The 25,690-nt window shown below is 40.1% G+C and overlaps 1 protein-coding gene across 3 annotated transcripts in view; it reads right to left on the reverse strand.

The window, feature by feature from the left end:
- Window positions 1–25,690, reverse strand: part of trappc11 (trafficking protein particle complex subunit 11) — a 151,044-nt gene that overhangs the window by 99,837 nt on the left and 25,517 nt on the right. For all 3 annotated transcript variants that reach the window (XM_057849497.1, XM_057849496.1, XM_057849495.1), the window contains exons 7-13: window positions 22,230–22,303; window positions 21,231–21,327; window positions 19,426–19,559; window positions 12,523–12,664; window positions 8,749–8,842; window positions 5,021–5,100; window positions 4,859–4,937 (exon numbers count right to left, since the gene is read on the reverse strand). In XM_057849497.1, coding sequence (XP_057705480.1) covers window positions 4,859–4,937; window positions 5,021–5,100; window positions 8,749–8,842; window positions 12,523–12,664; window positions 19,426–19,559; window positions 21,231–21,327; window positions 22,230–22,303 — 700 coding nt within the window. The remainder of the gene's footprint in view (window positions 1–4,858; window positions 4,938–5,020; window positions 5,101–8,748; window positions 8,843–12,522; window positions 12,665–19,425; window positions 19,560–21,230; window positions 21,328–22,229; window positions 22,304–25,690) is intronic.

Here is a 25,690-nt window from a genome sequence, read left to right on the forward strand (position 1 = left end):
AACTACGGCCCCCTGACGGAACAACATATTAGAGCTAACATTTCTTGATGAAGTCCGAGAAAAAAAATCCTGGAATATTTCAACCAAATTGTTTTCTGATCCGTCCACGGATAACGGAAGAGTAGACATATTTGCTGGTGTTTTCAACAAGAACAAGTAAATTGAGAAGAAGAAAAAAACCTTTGTAGCTCACTCCCAAGTAGTCAAAAAAAAAATTTTTTTTTTTTTTAAAGGGTTTGGACACCTCTGCAGTAGAACCAACTCTGGCAGCATTAGCATGAGTTAGTTTCTGATTTCTAATTTTATAGCATACTACTGTATGTAAAACTTTATAATATTAAATAACTAACATTAGTGCAGTCATGGATTACAGTAAGCAGGCCAGTGGTGTTTCCATATATATATATATATATTTTTATATTATGTATATACAGGATATATGTATATATTTTCCCTAAGTGGGAGCTTCCATGATCCAATCTTAACATTGGCCCTCATGACGTGGAGCTGGGAGGACGCTGGCGCGCTTTTGGCTGCCGCTTCTCACTCCGCACTCTGGGTTTGCACCAAAAAGCTTGTATGAACGGGTTTTTCTCACCGTTTTTGCCTGTCTCTCCTGGCCTCTCAGCGGCTTCTGCCATCTCCGGCTCCGACTATGGCTCTCAGGTACATGTCCTCGCAGCTCCTCGGACTCAACCACCACGCACCTCTTTCGCCGGACATTATTACAACTCTGAAACAAACACTGCCTTCTCCGCCGTCGCCCGTACATCCATCGAGGCTCCCGTCGAAAACTTTACTACAACTTCACCACCGAAAACAGCATTCCCTCTCTTTGGTCCGACCGCAGCTCTCACTCTCCTGGATACCGGCTCAACAACAACTTACGCATACGTCATCCGCGCACTCGTCACATGACTCAATACAACCTTCTGCCTGTTCCAACTTCCGTCACAAGGACTTCACAACAAAAGCCTCTCAAAACAGCTCTATTCAACACAAGGTCACTTAATAATAAAAGCCTCCTCCTCAACGAATTCATAATGGACAATAACCTGGATTTACTCTGTCTCACTGAAACCTGGCACAAACCCATGGATTACTTTGCACTTAACCAAACCACCCCACCTGGATACACTTACTTTGAAAAAGCCCGCTTGGAAAAATGAGGCAGAGGCATTGCTGTCATCCACCGCTGTGACTTCACTCTCCGCCCCATCTCCATCCCAGCTGTATCCTCATTTGAACATTTAGCTTTCAGATTTCCCGGTTCTCAATCACTCACTGTTGCTGTAGTCTATCGCCCACCTAAAAACTGTCCCTCATTTCTGTCTGACTTCACCAATTTGGTCACCCAGCTGTCCTCCATGTCCCCGTCCATTCTGCTCCTCGGAGATTTCAATATCCACGTCGACTCCCCCACACACAAATTTTCATCTGACTTTTTGGACATTTTAAACTGCCTCAATCTCACCCAACATATCACTTCACCCACACACAAACATGGCCACATTCTGGACCTGGTTTGCTCCACACCCTCCCTCACCATCCATAACCTGTCATTGACTGACCTCACAATTTCAGATCATCTGGCCATAACCCTGGACATTTCTATCCCTACCCCCACTAACAACCACGCACGAACAATAACCTTCCGTAATCTGAAATCACTCCCCCCCGATTCTGTCTCCTCCACCTTATCTGATGCCATTACCAGCTCCTCCCTCCCCTCAGACTCTACTGCTTCGGATCTAGTCAACTTCTACAACCACACACTCTCCTCCTGCCTCAACCGATTAGCCCCTCTCAAAACAGCAACAGTCTCCTTCTCCACCTCTGCCCCTTGGTATACCCCGGATCTCCACATTTTTAAGAAGCAACGCAGACAACTTGAACGCCTCTACAGAAAAACCGGTCTCACAGTTCATGCCCAAGCCTACAAACACATTGTCAATATTTACAACTCGGCACTCAAAACAGCCCGTTCCAATTTCTATTCTCAAATTATTCACTCTTCCAACCCCCGTACCTTATTCTCCACTTTCGCAAAACTCACCAAACCCAAGGACAATATCACTGCCACATTCACAACAGACAAATGCAATAACTTTCTGTCATCTTTTCATGCAAAAATCCAAACTATACACAGTTCACTTGCATCCACTTCCTTCAGTTCTCTTTCCTCAGATCTTAACAGTCCACCTCTAACATCTCACAGCTTTCCCTCCTTTTCTCCTCTTCCTCCCTCTGACATCTTCAAACTCATCTCAACCATGAATTTCTCCAGCTGCAATCTCGACCCCATACCATCTTCTCTTCTTAAAACCTGTATTCCCACTCTCATTCCTCTTATCATTAACATCATAAACACCTCTCTCACCACTGGCTCAGTCCCCTCCCCACTCAAACTCGCCACCATCACACACACAAAACCTGGCCTTAACCCCGACAACCTGGACAATTTCAGACCCATTTCCAATCCCCCACTTCTCTCAAAAATTCTGGAACGATCCGTCATAACCCAACTTCAGCACCATCTCCACTCCTCCCATATGTTTGAAACATTTCAATCTGGATTCCATGCACACCATAGTACTGAAACAGCTCTCATCAAAGTAACCAATGATCTTCTCCTTGCCGCTGACTCTGGGTACATCTCCATCCTCCTCCTCCTCGACCTTTCTGCCACATTTGACACCATTGACCACAACATCCTCCTCCACCGTCTTCAGTCAATAGGGATATCTGGCACTGCACTCCTCTGGTTCACCTCCTATCTCTCCGATCGTCACCACTTCGTCTCCATCAATAACCATAAATCCCACACCTCTCCAGTCACCCATGGTGTCCCCCAAGGTTCGGTCCTCGGCCCCCTCCTCTTCATAATCTATATGCTTCCCCTCAGTCAAATCATTCGCCACCATGGACTCAATTTCCACTGCTATGCAGATGACACTCAACTTTACATTTCAGCTAAATCCATCACCCCTGTCATTCTCTCTCAAATCTCAAACTGCCTGTCCGACATAAAAACCTGGATGGACAATAACTTTCTCAAACTCAATAGTAACAAAACAGAATTTCTCATCACCGGACCCAAAGCTCTCCTCCCCTCTGTACAGAACCGCACTCTCCTCATTGATGGTCACCCTGTCACCCCCTCCACCTCCGTACGTAATCTTGGCATCATAATGGACTCAACACTGTCATACCAATCACACATCAGCCACCTCACTAAAATCTCCTTCTTTCATCTCCGCAACATCGCCTGCATCCGTCCCTCCCTCTCCCAAGCCACAGCTGAAATACTCATTCACGCCTTCATCACATCCAGACTCGACTACTGCAATAGCCTCCTCTATGGTCTTCCATCTTCTCATCTCCAAAAGCTGCAATACGTCCAGAACTCTGCCGCCCGCCTCCTCGCCCACACCCACTCCAGAGAGCACATCACCCCCATCCTCCAACAGCTTCACTGGCTTCCAATCTCAGACCAGATTCAGTACAAACTCCTCCTCCTCACCTACAAGTCCCTCCATAACCTGGCCCCTTCCTACCTCACTGACCTTCTACAACAGCACTGTCCCTCCCACCGCCTACGTTCTGCCAACTCCAATCTCCTCACACCCATCACTCGCACTAAGCTCCGAACCTTGGGGGACCGAGCCTTCGCTGCTGCTCCCTCACTCTGGAACTCACTCCCAAAACCCATCAGGAACTCGGACTCATTACAAAACTTCAAATCACTCCTTAAAACCCACCTGTTCAAACTAGCTTTTCCCACCTCTTAATTCTTAATTCTGTCTTTGTGTTATGTTATGCAAAGCGTCTTTGAGTGTCCTTAAAAAGCGCTATACAAGTTTGAGGTATTATTATTTATTATTATTATTATTATTAATGAATTTAATAATAATTTTAAAAAATATATAATTATATTAATTATTTTATTAAATAAAATGTGCGTTGATATGACGCACATAAAGGCAACTTCCATTTAAAAAATCGTTAGAGAGTTGTATGGACTTACAATCCGCTAGCTTGTTGTTTCTTGTTTTCTTCGAAAATTATACTTGGGTGACGGCGCTTCAAGTGTTCGTTCATAGCCGATGTGCTACCGTGGCATGCGAGCTCAGCTTAGCAAAGAGTACACACAGTGGCACCCTCCATATTTTCCTTGAAATAATTCCAGGCTCTGGTTATTCTGGTCGGCTTTTTTGGCTTTATGCCGCTTTCACGTGTAACCATCTCTGCCCTTTTTGGAAATTGGCGGTGTTTTCAACTCCTAACCGGCGATTCACTTGGCTCGTTGTTGTCGGTTCGTCTGGGTTCGTCCGATTTCCTCCTTGGGAAGGCGGCGGCGTGCATAAAAAACACCGAGAGGCATCGGATGGCTCTTAAAGGATACTTTTATTGACCAAATTAAAAACGTGGGGGATGAAGCCACTCAACTCGGCGCTACCCGGCCCGCGCACTTTTCCAACTCGCCGATCTCGCTCCCTCTCTCTCGCTCGCTCGCCCACTTTCTTCCTCTTTGCTCAATCTGAAAATGCCGGTCACATTGAAATAACAGCGGCCCCCTTGGGGGTGCCAGTAACAACCGCTTGTATCGCGAGCGCCTGCCATTCTAAACTTTATCCGCATTTAATTTTTTTTTAACCCGTCATTACCCGTCGACGGTATGTTTTGCCCGTCGACGCATTTACGTCATCGATGACGTCAACAACGTCTACTAGTCGGGACAGCTCTAAATCCACTAGTCAATCGTGATCGACGTACTGGGGACGCTAGGTTTGGAAGCGATGCAAATTTGTGATTACTTACATGGTATTAGTTACAGTTGGAAGAACAAGTTACTTACTCAGATGACTTTTCATTCGTGGGCATTTGTATTTTTTAAACTGTGCAACAGCGTTGCTAAGAAGAGTTATTATCAGCTCCTGTACAAACAAATCAATTAGCATTTTTAAAACGCATCCACAACAACTTGATACATTGAATGTGAATGTTAACATGTACTTACGGAATGATGAAAATCCCTTTCGTATAGCTGTAATGTCAGAATTCCTTTCTTTTCTTTGTCTTGGTCAGGAGGATCAATACCTAAAATTGCAAGCACGTGATCATACAAACTAAAGCTTGGATTAGTTACTTACAAAAAAAAAAAAAGTTAATAAATTGCGGTTTGCATGACAAATGTCAGTGGAACGTATGGCAGTGCAGTCTTCTCCGGTAATACTATTTGGAGTTTCGTGTGACTGGCAAGAGAGTGACAGGCGCACAACAGTTTTGACTTTCTCTTTTCATGTTCTGGTGTTGTTGGCGTCGGCTACAGCAGACAGTAGCCATGTTATGTTGCACAAGTTCTGAAATAAATTATTAAAAAGCTGGCAACTTCCTTCTCAGTGTTACAATAATAATAATAATAATGACAGTCATCCTCGAGATCGTAGGCATATGACGGCCGTATTGGCGAGTCAGTTCACTGACGCGCACAGCAGGCTCATATTTTTCGGTCATTTTCATTCTTAATTTCAATGGTAAGTGTCACCTTTTACCTGCACTAACCTTCTTGGGACCCATGTTCCTTTCTCTCACAAGAAAATCTACCGTGTGCCCGTCTTGGCGGAAAAAAATGAAATTGCGACGCTGCCATAAATCGTCGTATTTTGAGCATGTCGTTTTATGTCCAGACAAATGACGAGTCAAATTTTACATCGGATGTCGAAAGCATCGTATGTCGAGGCCAAGGGCATAGGTTTCCATTGTGACGGAAGGGACAAAACACTACCTACCGACTTTTCAGGATGCTCAAATTGTCCCCATCAACTTTTAAGCAACCTTATTTGCATTATATTATCTGTTAAGCTATATAGGTCATTTAGATTGTCTTCCCATATGTTGTAACGATAGAATTGACCCAACCATTATTAAATGAATTATTTTGATTATGTTCAGACTTACATTTACCCCTTTTTCAATTGCTGAATGTACCGCTCCATTTTTTTTCTCAAACGCACGTTCGACTGGCTGATGACTTGACCAACCCCCGACGCACAAATACACGCGTGCACTCTCACAGTTCAGAATTACGTGGCATGTCGGCATGCCCTCCTCCGCCTGCTTCGAAGAGGAGGGATATTAGATTTTTTTTTTTTTTCCGGCCAGCAGCCACTGTAAGTAATGAAAGTAATAGAGTTGGCATTACCATGACGATAAACAGTGTGAACTTGTTAACCTACTCAGGTTAGCAAGTTCAGTAAGCTGCTTAGGTACAGTAGAAGTGTCCTCCTGTATGTGTTTTCCACTATGTTAACGATAATTAAACTGTGAGAAATATAATAAACCCTGCTCAGCTGTAAGAAATGTAGTGAACCAAGGTTTACACCCTTCTCCCCAGTTTTAGTTTTCATTTTACTTATGTGGTCTTAAAGCAGCCCAAAGGAGCTTTCATTTTTTGTTGGGTTTGGTTGTGCTTGTGGACAGTGTTGTTAATAACGGCGTTTGAATATAACGGCGTTACTAACGTCGTTATTTTTTTCTGTCGTGAGTAATGTAATTAATTACTTTCCTCCTCTTGGCAACGCCGTTACCGTCACTGAGGCAGGAAAGGCGTGCGTTACTATGTGTTACTATGTTGGTTGAATGACGCGAGAAAAGTCAGACAGACGGGCTCACGGAGACGAGAGACCAGAGCAGGAGTGCGGAGGAGGCAAAGGAGTTGTGACGCCGTTGCTAACGGGATGCTAGGTGGCTCCAATAATACCTGACTGTAGCTGATAGCCTACAAACTGCGCCCACATGATGCTACGGTAGATATCACATATATATAGAACTAGATGCAAATGACACAGCAGCATTACCAACATGTATGAAGTACTAGAGGCGTTAGTAAACAGCCGCCATCTTAAAGCAGTAGACTTTTCAGGAAGGCTCTGGTGTAGAGAACCTTCCTAACGAACCTAAGTAACTTTTTATCTAAAATGCTCCTCAATCGTCAAAATCTTGACTTAAATCTATCTTTAAATGATAAAATTGTTTTAAAACTTACACATGTCGAAAGTAGACAGAAGGGAACTAATGCAATAAAGGGAGCAATTTTAACAATTTTAACGGTTGATTCGCAGCATTAAATGACTTCCACACATAGCAAAGTTTACTATCTAGTTATCGCAATATCCGCAATACCCCTGTATCTAGTTAAGTTTAGGGTAAAGAATTGGGCTAGGGCCAATTGTCCTAAAAACCCTTTAAACTTCACATTGTGTGACCTGTTTTTTTTTGGAGAGAAAAAAAAACATGAAAATTATCACCAGGTACTTTGCCAAGTAACTATAGTAACTCTTACATGCAGGTAACTGAGTTACTAACACAATTACTTTTTGGGAGAAGTAATTTGTAACTGTAATTAATTACTTTTTTAAAGTAAGATTAACAACTCTGCTTGTGGACAAAAACATTAGTGTTAATCCTGAAGGAAGCCTACATTTTTGTTATTCCATGACTTGTTATATTTAATTTAATTAGACAGTTTTGAGTGGTAAAAAGAAAAATGTTTTTCTTGTTGCTTTCCTGGATACTTAAGAGATGATTATCAAGTTTGTATTTCTTGTGTATGTTAATATAATTTGAGTTCAAATAATGCAATTTAAATTTGATAATAGAATCCAGATATTTATTCTGGACGTTTTCAAAATATGTCTTTAGTTTTTGAAAACAAAAGGTACAGTCGAATTGTGTATCACCTGAACCAATACGCATGCACTGCAAAAACCCACCTCCTTAAAACTGAGAAGAAAAAAAAAATTCTCTTGTTTTCAGTGTAAATCTACTAGAAATAAGTGAAATTATCTGCCAGTGCTTCAAGTAAATTTTACTCCGATTTCTTGAAATAAAAATTGCTAGCTGAAAAGAACTTATTTGGAACAAAAAGTTCGTATATTTAATTTTCAAAAAACGTGTTTATCAGAAATGTTCTTAATTCAAGAATAGATAGTGTTCAAAACATTATTTGAAAGCATTTTTTTCTTGGTTTAGGTGAAAAATTACCAACTTTTAGATGCACGGGCGTAATAAGAACAAATGGTAATATTTACTAAAAGTAAGTGGAAGAATCTGATGCATTTATCTGCTAACTAGCCTTTAAAACTCAAAACAAGTAGGAAAAAAAATATTTGACTAGATTTAAGAAAAATGATCAGATTAAGACGTTATATTGTAAAATTTGCAGTGAGAAAGTTAGTACAAGTCAATACAGATTTATTTTGCATTAATCATTTAGCTTATCAATTAATTAGATTCTTATTGGTGAGAAATGTAGTGTGTAATGTCCTGTCCCCAGCAAAAAGTATACATGCAGCTTATGCTGTTATATCGTCCCTACCAATATTGAAACCAAACCTACGCACTTGGTCGAAGCAGGCGTATGTTGACGTACCACTGTATAATTTTAAATGGGTGATATTCTTTGAAGCAAGTTCCAGCTAACTCAAATAAAGTAATATTATATGGTGCAGGCTGTACAGCATAGGTGTCAAACTCTGGCCAGCGGGCCAAATTTTAATTCGCCTGTAATTTTAAGTTATATAAACCTTGCTTGTTCAATATTCACTGTTAAATCAAAACTTGTTTGGTTCCATATTAAAAGGTTCATTTGTTCAACCTTCGCCCGCGGCTTTGTTCAATTTAAAATTTTGGCCCCCTATGAATTTGAGTTTGACACCCCTGCTGTACAGTATATAATTCGCCTACTCTGTTGTCCTTGTCTCCATGGTCTCTGGCCATAGTAGTCCAGTCCTCCGCTCAGCAACTCCAGTGGGTCGAAGGATATATCCTTTGCTTCTGCCTAAAACCAAAAAAAACAATATCTAATGAAATTTTCCATCTGTTAAACTGGCAGCGTGAAAGATCAGCTAATCGTGGAAATTCAACTTTTACACACTCCTCTGAATTTTTTCCAATGTAAAAATATAAGCAGCAATTTGAATCTTCTAAGAGGTATTCCCTTAACGTGACCCATGATATGTACAGCTTTGTTAGAAACAAGAAACAAGCCAATTTTCATACCTCACGGTTGTCCTCGGTCTGTGCCAGAAAAGGTATGAGATCCAGAAGACTGTTTAGCAATTTGTTGTTATCGGAAGACTTTTTTAACTGGTCATAACAGCGGAATATATGGAACTGCTCGTTCCAAAAAGGCTAAAACGGAACAGCTGTAGTTTCAGGACAACCTCCAGCAGCTGGAAAAGTAGCGAGCCTGGTGTATCGTCATGGTTTTTGTATTTGTTGTTCACGTGAGACTTCTTATTTAAAGTCGACATTATCAACTAATTCGACAACATTTCCCCCTTTTTGTAAAATGACGACTGAGTCCTATGATCACTCCTGTGTTATCAATCACGTGGTTCCTCCCTCCTGCTAAGCAGTGCAGCAATACTGTGCTTGCGTTTGGTACTCAAAGTTAACGATGATTGACAGGTTTGTAGCTTTTATCTTGCCAGGGAAGCTCGGTAGCTCTACGATCAAAGGCACACATGTGTCAATCATTGTTAACCTTTGAAAGTCACAGGATGCGCCCACATGTCCTCAGCGCATGTCGTCTTTGAAGCCTCTTCACATTGTAATTACATCACCCATGTGCTGGCTGGTCTCGTTTGAAAGTGTGGAATTTGAGATTTACTCTCGTTTTTAATTGAAGTCCATCGACCATGTAAAACGTGAGATAATGTCATGTAAGTTTTATAGATTTATTGTTCTCGCAAATAAACATTAAAACGCTGCATGGATCATTTGTTTATGTCCATATTTCCATCATTTCTTGTCCTTTTTTAAAACCGAAAGCGCCACATATCCAAGGAGCCCTTCTGAGGTCACAATGGAAGCACACTATGCAAAAATTATAAATATACTGCCGAGCCCTAGCGAGGATCTACCGAATGAGAGGGAGGTTGGCGAGTAGCGAGGTAGCGAGCCCGGTTTGATTGAGCGAGAGACTTTGTGTGACTTTCTTAATGAATCAAAAACTACATTTAACGCGAGCAATTGCGCTTTTTCATCAACTCAAGGAAGAGGATGGACCAAATTTGTCATTGTCTTCTTCGGATGAGCCGTGAGTGAAGAGAGTGACGGATTTGAACACGTGGGCGACGTTATCGACGAGCAGAGGTAAGAAACCTTACTTTACTATTGAGGTTGTTATTTATTCAATATGAAGATTAGGGATGTAGCAGATATTCAGTGACTATTGTGACTATGGTGAATATATATTTCTATTATCGTTATTATTTACTGTACATCTGCATATATTATGTTATTTTAATGAGTTTTTTCCATGTTTGCATGTACTGTACATGGGTAAAATATGTGATAATAAGCGATCTACACCCACTGCCCCACTGGAAAGAGGAGAAGGGGTCAGCATGGAAGATTGATGAGATGTCAGCGCAGCAGAAGTCAATCAACACTGGCTCAGCCTACATATTAAAAAAAAATTTTTTTTAATTCACCACCAGTCTCATCAATTTGTGCATATAAATGTGTGTTCAAGAAGCTTGATCGTGTGTTTAGTTTTCATTAGGTGATCGGTGCAATACCTAAACTCACAAAGAGATGTCCTCCAAACCCTTTTGTGTTAGATGGTATATAATTTTTCAGTTTTGCAATGTACTCTACGTACATAACCTGTTTGACCAGAGCATGTAAAAAAGGCCAAAATCATCTATGACTATACCTGCTGTTTATGTTGAACTATCAAATATAAAACTGTTTCATTTTTGGGGGGGGGGGGTTGAATGTTCATCCTAACATGTTAAATAAATATTACCAAGGTTCAAAACGATTCATTGACATCAATATTACAAATTTTGACCCCCCCAAAAAAAAAATAAAGAAAAAAATAAAGAATGTATTGTCTTTTTGGTCCCAAAATGTTGATTTATAATTGGTCAGTGAAGAAACAACAGTTTGGACGTAAAGTTCAAGGTGTCCTGAAAACAGGAACCAAATTGTCAACAATTTCTTGGAAATATAAGGGCAGCATTAAAGGCATGCAAGGACCTTAAAGGGTTAAACTAAGGCTACGTTCATACCGCAGGTCTTAATGCCCATATCCGATTTTTTGTCATATCTGTTTTTTTGGCGTGCCCGTTCAGACTGCCTTTGGCCATTGAGCGTGCTCAAGTGTCACGCATGCGCACTAATTCACAGTCCAAGATGCGCACAGCAAAGTGACCTGCATGTACAGAAGCATCAAAACAAATTTCACATGCCAGCTGTTTGTCATTCCAGGGTAATCATATTTGGATTTCCAAAAAAAGGACACAAATAACAGGCATTAATAATCCCCATTTAGTTCTGTATTTAAATTTTATATGGAATGATAGAACGCATACACACACACACACGCCCGCACACACACACACCCACACACACACTTGTAGTGGGGAATCAGTTCACACATATAAGCCCCATTCGAAGGGGGCCACATTAAATGGGGAAAAAAAGCTCATGGAAGATTCCTCACATTCATAGCTCATGTTTCTAGTACTAGGGTTGTTCCGATCATGTTTTTTTTCTCCCGATCCGATCCCGATCGTTTTAGTTTGAGTATCTGCCGATCCGGATATTTCCCCATCCGATTGCTTTTTTTTTGCTCCCGATTCAATTCCAATCATTCCCGATAATTTTTCCCGATCATATACATTTTGGCAATGCATTAAGAAAAAAATGAATAAAACTCTGACGAATATATACATTCAACATACAGTACATAAGTACTGTATTTGTTTATTATGACAATAAATCCTCAAGATGGCATTTACATTATTAACATTCTTTCTGTGAGAGGGATCCACGGATAGAAAGACTTGTAATTCTTAAAGGATAAATGTGACTTTGTATAGTGTGACTAAATATTGCCATCTAGTGTATTTGTTGAGCTTTCAGTAAATGATACTGTAGCCATTTAACTGTTCTGCCCAAACGCATGATGGGAAGTGCAACCATGACTGTGTGTAGTGGCACCAATTGATATTTCTTCTCTGCGTTGGGAAATAACATAGGGTGTAAAGAAAAAGATCAACTACTACCTTTCTTCCCCACATTGCTTCCCATGATATTTCTAATTGTAGGGAGAGGGATTGTAAGGCTTTAGCCAATGAAAAAAAGGCTCCAAAGACTGCCAAAATTCACTCTACTCATTTTACGCTGCCTTTTAGCTCAATGCGTGAGTGGGTCGTGCAGCGCATGTGTTAATTGCGTTAAATATTTTAACGTGATTAATTTTTTTAAAAATTAATTACCGCCGTTAACGCGATAAATTTGACAGCCCTACTTTAAGCCAAAACTAAAGACTCTGGATGACTGTAAGACATTTTGTCTGTAACGTTAAATACAATTAGAAAATGATTTAATTAAAAAATATATATATATTAAAAAAAGGCATGTCCAATATTTTTTTGCCGATTCCGATACTTTGAAAATGACGTGATCGGGACATGTTTAGTTTCTACAGAAGTACAAACTCACCTGACAAAGCTGAAGTGCAAGTCGCTTTCTTTCCTGGCTGTAATAGGCAGCCTGCTGGAAGTAGAAACCCGGGTTCTGTGTCTGGATAGCCGCCAGACCTGATTTTATTGCATCATCAAACAGCTCACCAAAAGACTGAAACCTGAAAACACACAAAAACCTTTTACATCCTCCAGACTTACAGCAACGGTTGGGACACTAAGTTGTCGCTCACAAAATGTTACAGGAAAAATAAAAACAAAATAATTTAAAGACGCTATGTTTATTTAAAAAGAGGAAGCATCCCTATAATCTTAGCACACTTAACGAGTGTGAACGAAGACATGAAGTGGACCAACTTTTGTTAATGAAACAGCTATACTTAGACTTACTGCGATGACGTCCTAGTAAGATATAATATTCAATAACAGTAACTACAACTTTGATATGCACTTTTATAATGTTCTTGCCTCTATGTGGACCTTAGGCGAGACAGCTGGCTAGTCAGCCTCTGGCGTTAGCTTGATCTTACCCTATGACAGTGCTTCTCAATTATTTTCTGTAACGCCCCCCCAAACTCTCTGCCCCCACTGTAAATAGTATCATTTGTCTATAAATTATGAGTACGCCTCTGCCTAACATTGTGTCCTTTTTTTCTATTAGAGAAAAAAGTAACAGATCAGCTTAGAATAAAGTATAACTTTATAAACATTGTTTTGTTTGCAAAAGAAAAGACTTAACGTGTAACAATTTGCCTGAATTTAAAAGAAAGTCACATCCAAACTGTAAAAATACACTCAAGGTACATTTTTGACCCTTTGATACTGAAAAATAAAATGTAATAAAATCAGAGCATAAAACCAAATTCAATTTGATTAGAAACATTAACTCATGAGGACAATATGCCAAAAAATCTGACCGAAAAAACAAAACTGAATAGAAGAAGAAAAAAAAGTGTCTTTGGACAGAAGGACAGTTTTGATTTTTGCCGCTCATAGTATCACCTCCTTTGCAATAGTGTTGGGTTATTTTGCACTGCGCATGCTAACAGTCCTCACTGGTTTACTGATATAACACTGACAGAGCGGGACGATTGTTGGCAATATTCGGCATGTTTTCGCTGAAAAATAATCAAGCGGCTTATCAATGAAATTGGGGTCTAATGTCTTTAAGTGGCGTCTTATTTGATTTGGCTTCCGGCTGTCCGCCATAACCGTTTTTAGACACAGTAAACAGTGGTCTTTCCTCATCTCCCACTGTATTAAAAGTCAAAGCCAAAAGGCGAACGGCCAGAAAAAAGCGCGTTCTCGGCGGCCAAGGGAGAAACGTAGGTGAGGGCAGTCGTCATGATGATCCCAAGCCGAAAATGGCCCTTCTCGGGCGGACACGTGAGAACCGGAGAAGTGGGTCGCTACGTGAATCCGGCCGAAAAATGGCTTTCGAAAACAGTGCACAGCTCTTCATATCTCTTTTCCGTGTGCACTGTGCTCTTGCTTAGTTCAAAAATACTGTGCGCAATCTGAAAAGGAGAGCGCCACTGCCACCCACTGAGTGGATATGCAAGTACACTTTATTCAAGTACGGCAAAAAAAAAAAAAAAAAAGAAGAAGCATGTTCCCCGAGGTCACATGCGCTACCCCTGGCATCGCTTTGCGCCCCCCTGAGGGGGCGCGCCCCACTATTTGAGAAGTACTGCCCTAAGAGAACACGTCTGTATGCTTGTTTATTTTAGAGACATTTAGCTACAAGTGACGCTGTACATCCAAAAGGTTTAATCCATTAGAATCCAGTAATTTGGGGAAGGGAAAGAACTGCATTTATATTGATCGTATTGGGTCATATTGAACCGTTCAATTCGGCCATTAGAAGATGGGTGGTGGCTAGTCCTGGTCTTGTTAATCTGGAGGTGTCTGCACATATTTTGAAACAGCACAGTTTTGAAGTTATGACCTTCATCTTTGTGTTGCTGAAGTAGGGCTCTAAAACAAAGTCATTGACAAGCTTCCTGGTGGTCGTTTCTGCACCAATTCATAGTTGACCTTGAATCTTGAATATGAAGTCACTTAAGATTGCCATTCAACAGAAAGTAACAAAAACTAATGAAATTCCACTGTGAGGGGCTAATTCTATTCGGTGTTGGCTACGCCGACTTCCGGTTTAATATGAAACTCATATCAAGTCATGTTAGTATGTGAAATGTTTTAATTAGATTAAGAAGGTACACTGGAAATAACATCACAACACATTGATGCAACTTAACAGTAAGACAGTTCCACTATTAGTCGCTGTTTATCACTTGCTATTAGTTATGTGTAGAGCTGTCCCGACTAGTTGACATAGTCGACGTCATCGATGACGTAAATTCGTTGACGAGCACAGCAGCCCGTCGACGGTTAATGAAGGGTTAAAAAAATATATGCGTGGAAAGTTAGAATGTCGGATGCTCTGTTTGCAAGCGGGGAAAGCGGCACAAAGCCAAAAAAAGCGCACCAGAGTGTCCAAAACATTGACTTATTTCAAAGAAACAAAGGAGAGTACACTCTTCTGTCCTGTCTCTTCAGTGCCAAGCTTGGCTGCACGTCGGCCGTGAATAAATACCTCAAGCGCCTTCACGCAGTTTGTAATTTTTTTCTTTTTTTTTTTTTCATTTTTTGTACACCAGAGGGTGCTGTCGCCTTACTAAATAATAATGTTTCATTGACAATGGGCCTATAAGTGCTATTAGTATTGTTCTTAATGCTAATTGAAAGGTTTATTTCATGATTTCATGTTATGGTTTACTTTATGGTATAGAAAATTATATAAGGTTAAAAGGTCATAAATATATACAGTATATACAGTGATTGCAATCAAGGGAGAGATTGTCAATGATAAGGTAATAAGGTAAAGGCAATTCATATAGGCAAGTCATTGATATATAAATAAGGTTTAAAAGGAAAAAGTTGAAAAGTTTTTGTTAATTTCTAATTGTGTTGCTTTATTTGTGTGCACCGTAGCTCTTACAGTGTGTTTACATCAAGGATGGAATAAAAGTTGTAAACCATCAGTTTAAGAGACCATCTTTTCAATCGGGATGCTACACTAGTTAATTCTATCAGCATTTGAACTCATTGTTTATTTGTGATTTATTATTGTTATTTACGTGTTTATTTGTACTTTAATAAATGATTTGAGTGTTCCAATATGTTTTTTGTGAATTGATAAGCGTCAACAAAAATCTCATTGCTAAATTAGTAAAAAAAAAAAAAAAAAAAAAAAAAAATTTAATTATTAGATTAGTCGACTAATCGTAAAAATAGTCGGCTGACTAATCGGGAGAAAATTTGTCGTTTGGGACAGTCCTAGTTATGTGACCAACAGTATAAGCCACTTAGTGTCAGATTTTTCTCTGCTTAAAGACATATTTCATTGTTGCAGCTCTGAGGCAAAAACAGGGTCAAAACGTTGTCTTTCAAGCATTTACGTTTATTTCTCCCATGCAGTCTCGCGTGCGGGCAAGCTATTTTCCTAACCGTGACTCGGCTGCACAGACGGACAAGATGCATTCAAGACATGACTATCATTAATATCTAGTACCACAAATCCATGTGAAAGAACACCAAAATATAATAAAAAATAGCAGAGTATAATGGTGGTGTCTCTGAACAAATAACAGCTTTTTATTATCAGCAGCATCATTGAACACACTTTTTACTCTTTTTTTAACCGTCATAACACCCTGATAAAGACAAAAAAAAAGAATAAAATGTGTTGGTCCTTGCCCAGTTCGCCTCTACTTTTACTTTTATGTCTCTAACACTTTCTGTTTTGACCTGTGGCATTAGTTCGTTCTTGGCAGGTTGGGTGTACACCTGCAGCTCTTCAGCAATCAACACTGATGTTAAGGCACGGCCTGGGCAAGCAGGTGCCAGATGATTCTGTCTGTCAACATTGGTAAATGCGCCAAATAAGCCTGTAGTTTTTTGTAGTTGAAGCCCTTGACTAATTCTGGTCTTTGCCTACAGGAAACCTATCCAGCTAAGTCTCCTGTTTGAACGAAGCTACCTACTAGAGCTGGGCGGTAAACCGAAAATTTACCGTCACCGAAATTCTTCACGATGACCGACGTAATTTTGACCATGTCGGTAAATTCGGTAAATTAATAAAACAAGAAAATACTCTTTTCATCCCGCTTTGACTCTGTGTTGTTCGCCTATGTTCATTCCCCTTTAAGAAAGCAGTGAATGTACTCACGTAGGGAGTCACGTGATCATCAGGAAGCCAATCAAACAGAAGCCCGGCAAGCTAACGCTAGCAGCTAATGCTACAAGCAAAACGTGGTGGAGTGTGGCTTAAGGGAGGTTCGCCAAACTTTCACCCGACATTTAATAGACTCTTGGTGGCATCCAGACGGGCTTTCACCCGCTGTACTCCCTTGTTCTCACGATTTCCGGAGATGGTGCTTTCATTGCTTTCTACTGGTAGCCAGGCCACAGGCTAACGCTAGCGCCTAACGCTAGCGGCCGCTAGCGGCTAACGCTACAAATGAACGTGATGGAGTCGGATAGCGGCTCTAACCTTGTCAAAACGGCTGAACTTAATCAGTGGATTGTGCACGGACTGCATCTAGCAATTACTATGTCGCGTTATTTTGTATCTGACCGTGTGTGATTTCTCTGATAGCTTTTGTGATGGTAAAGCATTCAGCATTAAGCACAATCCAACGGTGAAACTTGTAATATGACCGAGAAATGGCCCCAGCTATTTTTCTGTATGTGCTTAATTCTGTGTCATTATTGCTATCATAAAATCTTAAGTGTTTCATTTGCAGAAGATCAATATAGCTTTAATGTGTGTCTGTCTGTCTGTTTGGGGGTTCATGTATGCCTGCATTTATTAAAAAATGCACTTGGGGGGGGGGGCTGAAACCATAAAGTAAACACTTGTATTGAATAATTATGTCACAGCAGCCATTAACAATAAATTGTCTTTTTGAAGTGAACTGTTCAAGCTGCAAGTCATTTGTCTTACAATGACATGTTTGCACAGGCATATGGATTTTGACAATGTAGATTGTTCAAGCCATACACGCTGTTATAAATGCTCATACTTGAATTCTTATTGTTTACAATACATTTTTATAAACCTAATGTCTAGACTGCATGTACAATTGTTAAATATATCAAATTGAATGCTGGTAACTAAATCAACAAGAAACTGTTAATCTGTATTTCATGCATTGATTCAGATTTTCAAATTATACAACAGTCTGCTTGGGCGACTTTATCGTCATTTATCGTTATCGAGGTAAATCTGCTCCATTTATCGTGATACGTATTTAAGGCCATATCGCCCACCCCTACTACCTACTACAGCCATTTACTGACTCATCACACCTGCCAGTAAGGATGGAGAAACCGAGGCTTTCCCACTTTTGAGACAACTGCCCTAAATTGAATCACTGTTTCAAGGCGTTTGACACACTGCAAGAGCTCTATCTACTAGATAAACAGTGCATGTTTCTTTTTAAAACTAAAGTTGTTAAATTGCCTCAGCATTAAATAACTTCAATGTATCTAAGTGGATGCCGTCTATCTCTTTCAACCGTGGGATCGTGTTGTCATTAAGTGTGATTAAAGTTGACCTTTTTAAGCCTGTGTCATTGCTTTGTCTGTGAAGATGTGTTCAAAGCAGAATTTGTAATACACGACAGTGCTAGTCTTGTAAGTCCTAGATGTTGGGGAGTAACTCTATTGTTAGTTTTTTGTATTACAATATATACTACAGTAAAGTTCTCACAGCCCTGAGATCAAGGGTTCAATCACGGGCTCCGGCCTTCCTTGTGTGGTGTTTGCATGTTCTCCCCGTGTGCCTGCGAGGTTTTTCTCCGGGAACTCCGGTTTCCTCCCACATCACAAAAACATGCGTAGTAGGCTGATTGAACACTCTAAATCACAGGTGTCAAACCGATTCCAGAAAGGGCCAAGTAGGTGCTGGATTTTGTTCCAACCGATACAACGCAGAGAGTTTAATCAATGAACTTCCTGCTGAAACAAGCAGCACCTGACAAAGTTTAACTGATTACACATGTAAAAGATCTAATTGGTGAAAAGGTGTCCTCTTCATTGGTTGGAAAGCAAACCTGCACCCACTTGGCTCTTTCTGGAATCGGTTTGACACCTGTGCTCCAAATTGTCCGTAGGTATAAGTGTGTGCGTGAATGGCTGTATGTCTCCTTGTGCCCTGCGATTGGCTGGCAACCAGTTCAGTCCTGCCTACTGCCCTTAATTAGCTGGGATAGGCTCCAGCACCTCCGCGACCCTCATGAGGAAAAGCGGCATGGAAAATGAATGAACGAAAGGATGAATAATTTCTGGGAGGGTTGTTGTGTCGTATTTGTATCCATTCAAAATATCTAAATCTATTCCACTATTTAGTGTATAACAATGTGAATTTAATGAAATTAAATTGATAATGATATTCTCACTCCTGACTTGAAAATGAGCAAATGTTTGTAGCACTCGCGAATAAACCGCTGCATAACTGCGTTATTTTGCCACTTTTTATTGCGTTCCCACCGATTGAGCGGGCGGGCTCCCATTAAGTTTTTTTTCCTGTGGAAACAATGTGATTCGCTGACACATCTGTGACGTTTGAGGCATCGTCAGCAGTGGTCAAGTGATTTTTGGCTCGCTGAACGCCGTTTTCGGAACAGTGCTTTGACACGCCTCTACTTCATTTGCTCGAATCAGATTCGAGCAGGAAGGCTGGAGCGTCCCATCTCTACCTACCAGCCACCCAACACATTGGTGTCGCCTATCGCGCCATAACATAAAACAAGATAAAAGATAACCGAATGAGTTCTAAACATTGTTTTCGTCAACGATGACTATAACGAAACATTTACACATTTCAAATATATTTGTGTGTTTCTGTATAACTCACTGTTTTGCCATCCATGCAGCATGCTCAAAAGCGAGTTCAGCACTCCCAATCTTCTTTTTACAAAGATCAATGTGCTTTCTGAACTGTGAAATAGCATCAAGTGGAGTATTGTGCTGGAAACAAAGACGACACACCTAAAGAACAGGAAAAAAAGTGTTAGCAGCATATTAACTCATTCACTCCCAGCCATTTTCACCAGAGCAAGGCCCTTCGCTCCCGGCCGTTTTTTCCGGATTTTGACTGATTTTGCAAGGCCCACACAAAATTCTGTTCCATTGCTATATAAACATGGAACCCACCAAAAGAAAGATTAGACTCTCTTCTTTCAGCAGAAAAAAAAATTAAGTTCATATCTTTTTCCATTCTTTAGAAATCAGCATTAGAAAATAGCTTAGTTTGAGCAATTTTCCAATTTCTGATGAAAAAATGGAGAAAATGAGCTTTTTGTAAACGCATACATTTCAAACATGAGTTTGACTTTAACGCGGCTATTTTTTGCTTCAGTGACATCCCAAGCATCTGAATAATGTTTTCCTTTTACAAAATAACATGAACAACCAGCCAAATAGAGCTTTTGATTGCAAAGTAGCAATTTATTCACACATGACTACTGAGAGATGACGGTTTGTCGCCGAGATGACGCCGTTGTCGCCACGTCAGCCATGTAAACTTTTCCCTCATCGTTGTCTGTCTCATAAAGATGGATTATTTTTGCGTTTCTGCGGGGTCTGCTTGGCGAGCCGCTTTACTGAGGGTCTCACTCGTTTTGCGCAGTCGTCCAACGCCTGGCCTTCCAGGCATCCGCTTGTTGTTTTGTTCGGTCGGAGCGCCGCCTGGTATCGTGCCGCCAGCGCTCAGACCATGCTGCCCGGCCGTTCACTGCTGTTGAATCGGGTAGCCTGGTCTTGCAAAATGCGCTACTGCCCTCCAGTGGCCAGTTTTATTGCTTTAAAATGGGCTTGGAGTGTTGTTCTTTGTTTTTCAGATACAGTGGAAGGTATATATGCGTCTTATCAAAAAAAAAACGCAAAAGACGTAGAAATACGTTTTTGGGACAGTGAAGCATTTAAAAATAGAACGTATTTATACGTTTCCGGGAGCAAATGAGTTAAAAACCCATTTGGCAGATAAAGTACATCTGTGTACCTGTGATGTAAGCCTTCAATCAGCCATTTCTACTTCATATGTACTTGCATTCAAAATACAGGGAGTCCTCGGGTTACAATGTCCTCGACCTAGATCGTTCCAACTTTATGACACCCGTGTCTCGTCCGCCTTTACGTCCCCGGCACTACAGTTTTCTGTTAGCTGGTGCATAGTGCTTGTCAGTGTTTGTGAGCTGGGAGTATCTTAGCCATTTTTGCGCTCCTTTTTTCAGATTATAGCCCCAAAAAAGTTGTTTCTCTTAGGTTCAGCAAAGAATAGCAATCGCAATGGAAACGAAGCTTAAAGCGAAGTTCAGGATTTTTTACATTAGGCTTAATCTTTGAGTTAGCAGGGCTTTAGTTAGTTGGTGGAGTAGATTTCAACAAATTCCATTTTGTTTGCAAGTTATTTTTTAGTTCTAGGGCTCCGGAATGGCTAAACTAGTGCGAGTCAAAAACACCATTTCAGCATGCCAATAAAAAACAACATGTCAACCGAGAAGGCCACTCGGCCGACGACTGGCGGCTTGTCGCACACCATGTTCGCCAGCCGATGACTCGCGCTAGCTCAGCCACTCTGGAGGCCTGAAACTAATAAAAACTGAAACAGCATACACAGAATATGTATGCAACACAAACTAAAAAATAAAAGAAAAATACCTTGTAGTTGATGAATCCTGCCAAGGTTTTAATCTCCAACATATTTGACTCATGGGCTCGTAGCTCGTGGACAAGACTATAGGCCGTTCTGTAGTGCCTGCGGGCAAAGAAAAAAAAAAAAAAAGTTAGTCACACTCCATGATAAGATAATTATTAAATGGTTATTAAATATTTGCTTTTACCAATGAAGGCTCACAATAAAGTATCGATTGCTATAATAGTATGTTGTATGATTGATTTCAGTAAAAAGACATTTTAGTGATTGATAACTATAGACATGTTTAGTTCTTGATAAAACTGCCTTGTCATTCTGTCCAGTTTAAACCAGCCCTGGTTTCACAGGTCGACTTCAAGGACAGGCCACGGACATTTAGATCTAAACTGTCTGGGACATTTAAGAAATCATATTGTTGCAATTTATTACTTGACAAATGATATTGCTTCATGAAACGTATTTGATGTGATAGTTATTGAGATGTTTATTATATAACTGCTCTAATCAATAGCTGCTCGCAATGAAGAAATGCTTTTGCTGCTCGCAATGCAGAAATGCTTTGCTTATTGTGCTTAGAAGGAATGTTTTTCTTGAAGAATCCTTGAAGACTCTTGCCTTCCCAAGGGCAAGAGGCAACAACAAGAACGTTTTGCTTTGCTGGAATGTGCACATATACACACATGTATTAATCCCACCTACATGCATACACATAGCCAAACAAATTCATAGAAGTGTCGCCTGCTTTGCTCCCCATCCTTTTATGGCTGGCACCTCTCTTGTTGCTAGGGCCATCCCAAATAAAAAGAGAGGCGAAGGAGGAGTTTTTTAGAACGATTGCGGAAGCTGTACTTTGTAGTCCATTATATAGCTTCCTCCTTCTCCTTGCAAGCTTTTCAACTAAATTGAGTGCCTTCTCTCCTTATTTTGGGTATTATAAATGTCTACCTAAGGATTCATATTTGAACTTGACACTCCACTCAAATACTTGCCAATTATGTACTTACTTCAACGCATTCTGGGAGTCTTGTTTCAGCTCACTGAAGAAAGCAATTTTGAACTGGTGTCGCACAAACAGCAACTAGAAACAGGAAGTAGAAATTATAAGGGAAAAAGTACAACGTGGTTTATTTAAAGGATTTGAAGGTTACAGTATGCCAGAGGATAGAACAATCACATAAAATACAATACAAACTACATACTCGGCTTGCGTGCAGGTTATGAGTGGGAATCTCAGGGCACCTCACGATACGATACGATTTGCGATACAAGGCACACGATAACGATTATCTCACGATATCACGATACAGCGATTATCGATATACTGGTCAGAAATTTGATACATGATATTCTACGATACAACTGTTGAAACGAAAAGAAAAAAAAAAGATGTTTCAAAATAGAAAAGAAATACTGTTTAAGTCATTTATTAAACAGTGACACCTTTTTTGTGCAACATTGCTGTAAAATATACATCTACTACAAATTGTGTACCTGCACATATACAGGAAACACACCACAACCACTGATATCTCTTGGAGGGATCATGATGAATGGCACCCTTAATTTCTTTATAGTTTTAAATCTTTTAAAAAATAATTAACAGAGCTGTAGGTGTCTGTCAGCAGTTGAGCTTGGAGTGGGGCAATGATAAAATTGGTAGGTATTTTTTTTCGAATATGAACTTTGTTGCCATTGTACGCATTGGTTTGAGCACTTCCTCAATCTGATGTCGCACTCATTCTTCCTCACCTTGGAAACAACACAATAAAACAAAAAATATTAGCTACTTAATAGCTTTTGAGTTTCAATCCTGATTTGTGTGTGTGTGTGTGTGTGCGTGCGTGCGTGCGTGCATGCGTGCGTGCGATGGAAGTATTGAGTAAATTAAAAAAATATGAATTGAATGTATAGAAATTAAAAATGCAATAATTACCTATTTTGAATATGTAGGTTACATTAATTATCATGCACATCACCTTATATATCTTGCAAGTTATTCAAACCATTTTTATAGCTCATTGTATCAAAATGGTTGTGACAACAGTTTGTGTAGTAAACTGGATGGAAAGTGGTACTCAAATAATATCAAATAAATCAGTAAATTCATGTAGGCTTGTTCGATATTCCTTTTCATCGAGTTTAGGGTTCTGGTTTATTTTATATTATTTAACACCAAATGTCATCAAAATAGTACATGTTAATTAAAAAGTCAATTACATTGCAAAACTTCCTTACCTCAAGTGATAAAAGCGAAGCAGTGAAGAACTTTCTTGTTGGTGTAAAATCTAAAGTGTGTCCACACGTGTGATTTGTAGCAATATTTTCTCACTTTTTCCTCCACCGTTCTCACTGAGCTTTTTATTTTTTTAAACCCACTTGGAGCTTCATCTTTTCTTCTCTATACGACTTGTGCGCACTTGACCTCCACTGTCACTCATGAGCGCCCCTAGTGGGTTGCCAAGTTATTGCTCAACAAACAGAGCAGTTTCCAGCATTCATACTCCATTGTATGGCCAATATGTCAAATAAAAGTATCGATACTTGGCGGGAGCATATCGATAACCAATCGGGTTGCAAAATATTGCGATATATCGCTGTATCGAGATATTGTCACACTGTTAGTGCAGGTCTTAACGTGCCCTTGCTCCCACGCAACTTGTTTGGGGTAATGGTAAATATAAAAGTTATAGTGGCAGATCAATCAAATGAATTCAACTTTGACCTGTGTCTGGCCAAACAGGGTAAAGTAATTACTCAAATTTTTTGGCATAGCCACACCCATATTTTTCAATCTTTATTGCCTCATGAAATAGGCCTCCCCGCCCCACCCCTTTAGAACCTTTTGGCATTGGTTTGGAGTTGCTTGTGTCAAAACCAAAACAGTAAGGCCAGTTTGTTTGGACCCAAGAAATGGCCATATTTTAACATTAAAAATTCATATACTGTATATATTTGTTAATCTGATTTAGAGACACGCAATAATTTTATGTTCAGCTCAACATGCTCTATATGGCATACAAAATTTCATCACCTTGGACAGCGATGTGATGCCACACTGCAGAAACTCGTAGCATTAGCAAGAATATTTGTCTAATTCAGTGTTTTTCAACCAGTGTGCCGTGAAAGATCGCCAGGAATGCCGCGAGAAATGATCCAATATCGCTATTTTTTTTTTTTTACGTCGTTGGGCGTAGTTGCATTCGGAAGGAAGGAGTATGTAGAAATTTGCCGTCGTGTGCAGATGAGCGAGGCTTTGCTCTTGTCTCGCGTTCAAGAACTGCTCAGATTTCGAGCCACCTTGCTCTTCGCGACAATGTGGACCTCAGCATGTCTACTGTAAATCATTTGATTAGACTTGTCAAGTGTTGATATACACGAAAGTGTCCTTTCCATTTTATCCATAAGTGATGACCATCGATCCTTCCCGTGTTTTATTCCAACACACAGCAAGGTGGATGATGGCTAGAATTCAGAGCAGTTCTTAAATGTGAAAAAGTAGTCATGGTGCCAAGCACGCTTAAACATCTCCAAACGAAACACCCATCGCTTCAAAACAAAGCGATGTACTACTTTGTTCGCCTTCGTGAAAACACAGAGAAACTAACTTTTTTGAGAAAACCTAAAGGTACACGAGAAAGCCCTCAGAGCCAGTTAACTTGTTGCTAAATCCAAAAAGTCCCACACTGTGGCAGAGACATTAATACAACCTGCATGCAAAGCCATTGTCACTGAGATGCTCGGCCCTGATGCGGTTAAAGACAGTCCCTGTCTGATAATTTTAAGCTTTTTAAGCCTAACTGTTGTAAAAAAAATAAAAATAAAAACAGAGAGGCTGAGAGCTGTCGAAGAAGATTCCTGCCATGATATCGACTTTGTGTTCATCTAAACAGGCTCAAATTTCACACTAAGTATAATTATTGAGAAATTATTTCATTATTAAATATACTGTACAGACAGTAATGTTGGAACATTTTTAGTTGATGGTGTGCCGCGAGATTTGTGCCGTGACTCGGAAAAGGTTGAAAAACACTGGTCTAATTATTCTAGTACAAAATATCCTAAATATTTGTTTGTTCCACTGGCAGAATTGTTTTAATTTTAAGTTGTTATAAGCAAATCTTGTTTCAAATCATTTTTTACTCGTTTTAGAAATGGTACTTTTTACCAGGACAATTTGTGTGATATTGCCATTTCATTTTGATTGCTCCAACATTGTGGCGTAACATTAATGCCTTTAGAGCAGCGGTTCTTAACCTGGGTTCGATCGAACCCACAACTGGACTCATCAATAAATCTACAAAACACTTGCCTGGTACGGCCAGACGGTTCTCCCTGTATTTTTCAAACACTGTGAGAATAGTCTGGGACCCATCCCATTAACGGCCTCTCGAGCAAGCACAAAATCAACTGTCCAATCAGATTAGTTTATCCGCGTGATGTGTTCTTAACGAGTAACGTCACTCCT

Source organism: Corythoichthys intestinalis, chromosome 11, assembly GCF_030265065.1.
Source record: "Corythoichthys intestinalis isolate RoL2023-P3 chromosome 11, ASM3026506v1, whole genome shotgun sequence".
In the NCBI taxonomy this organism is placed as follows: domain Eukaryota; kingdom Metazoa; phylum Chordata; class Actinopteri; order Syngnathiformes; family Syngnathidae; genus Corythoichthys; species Corythoichthys intestinalis.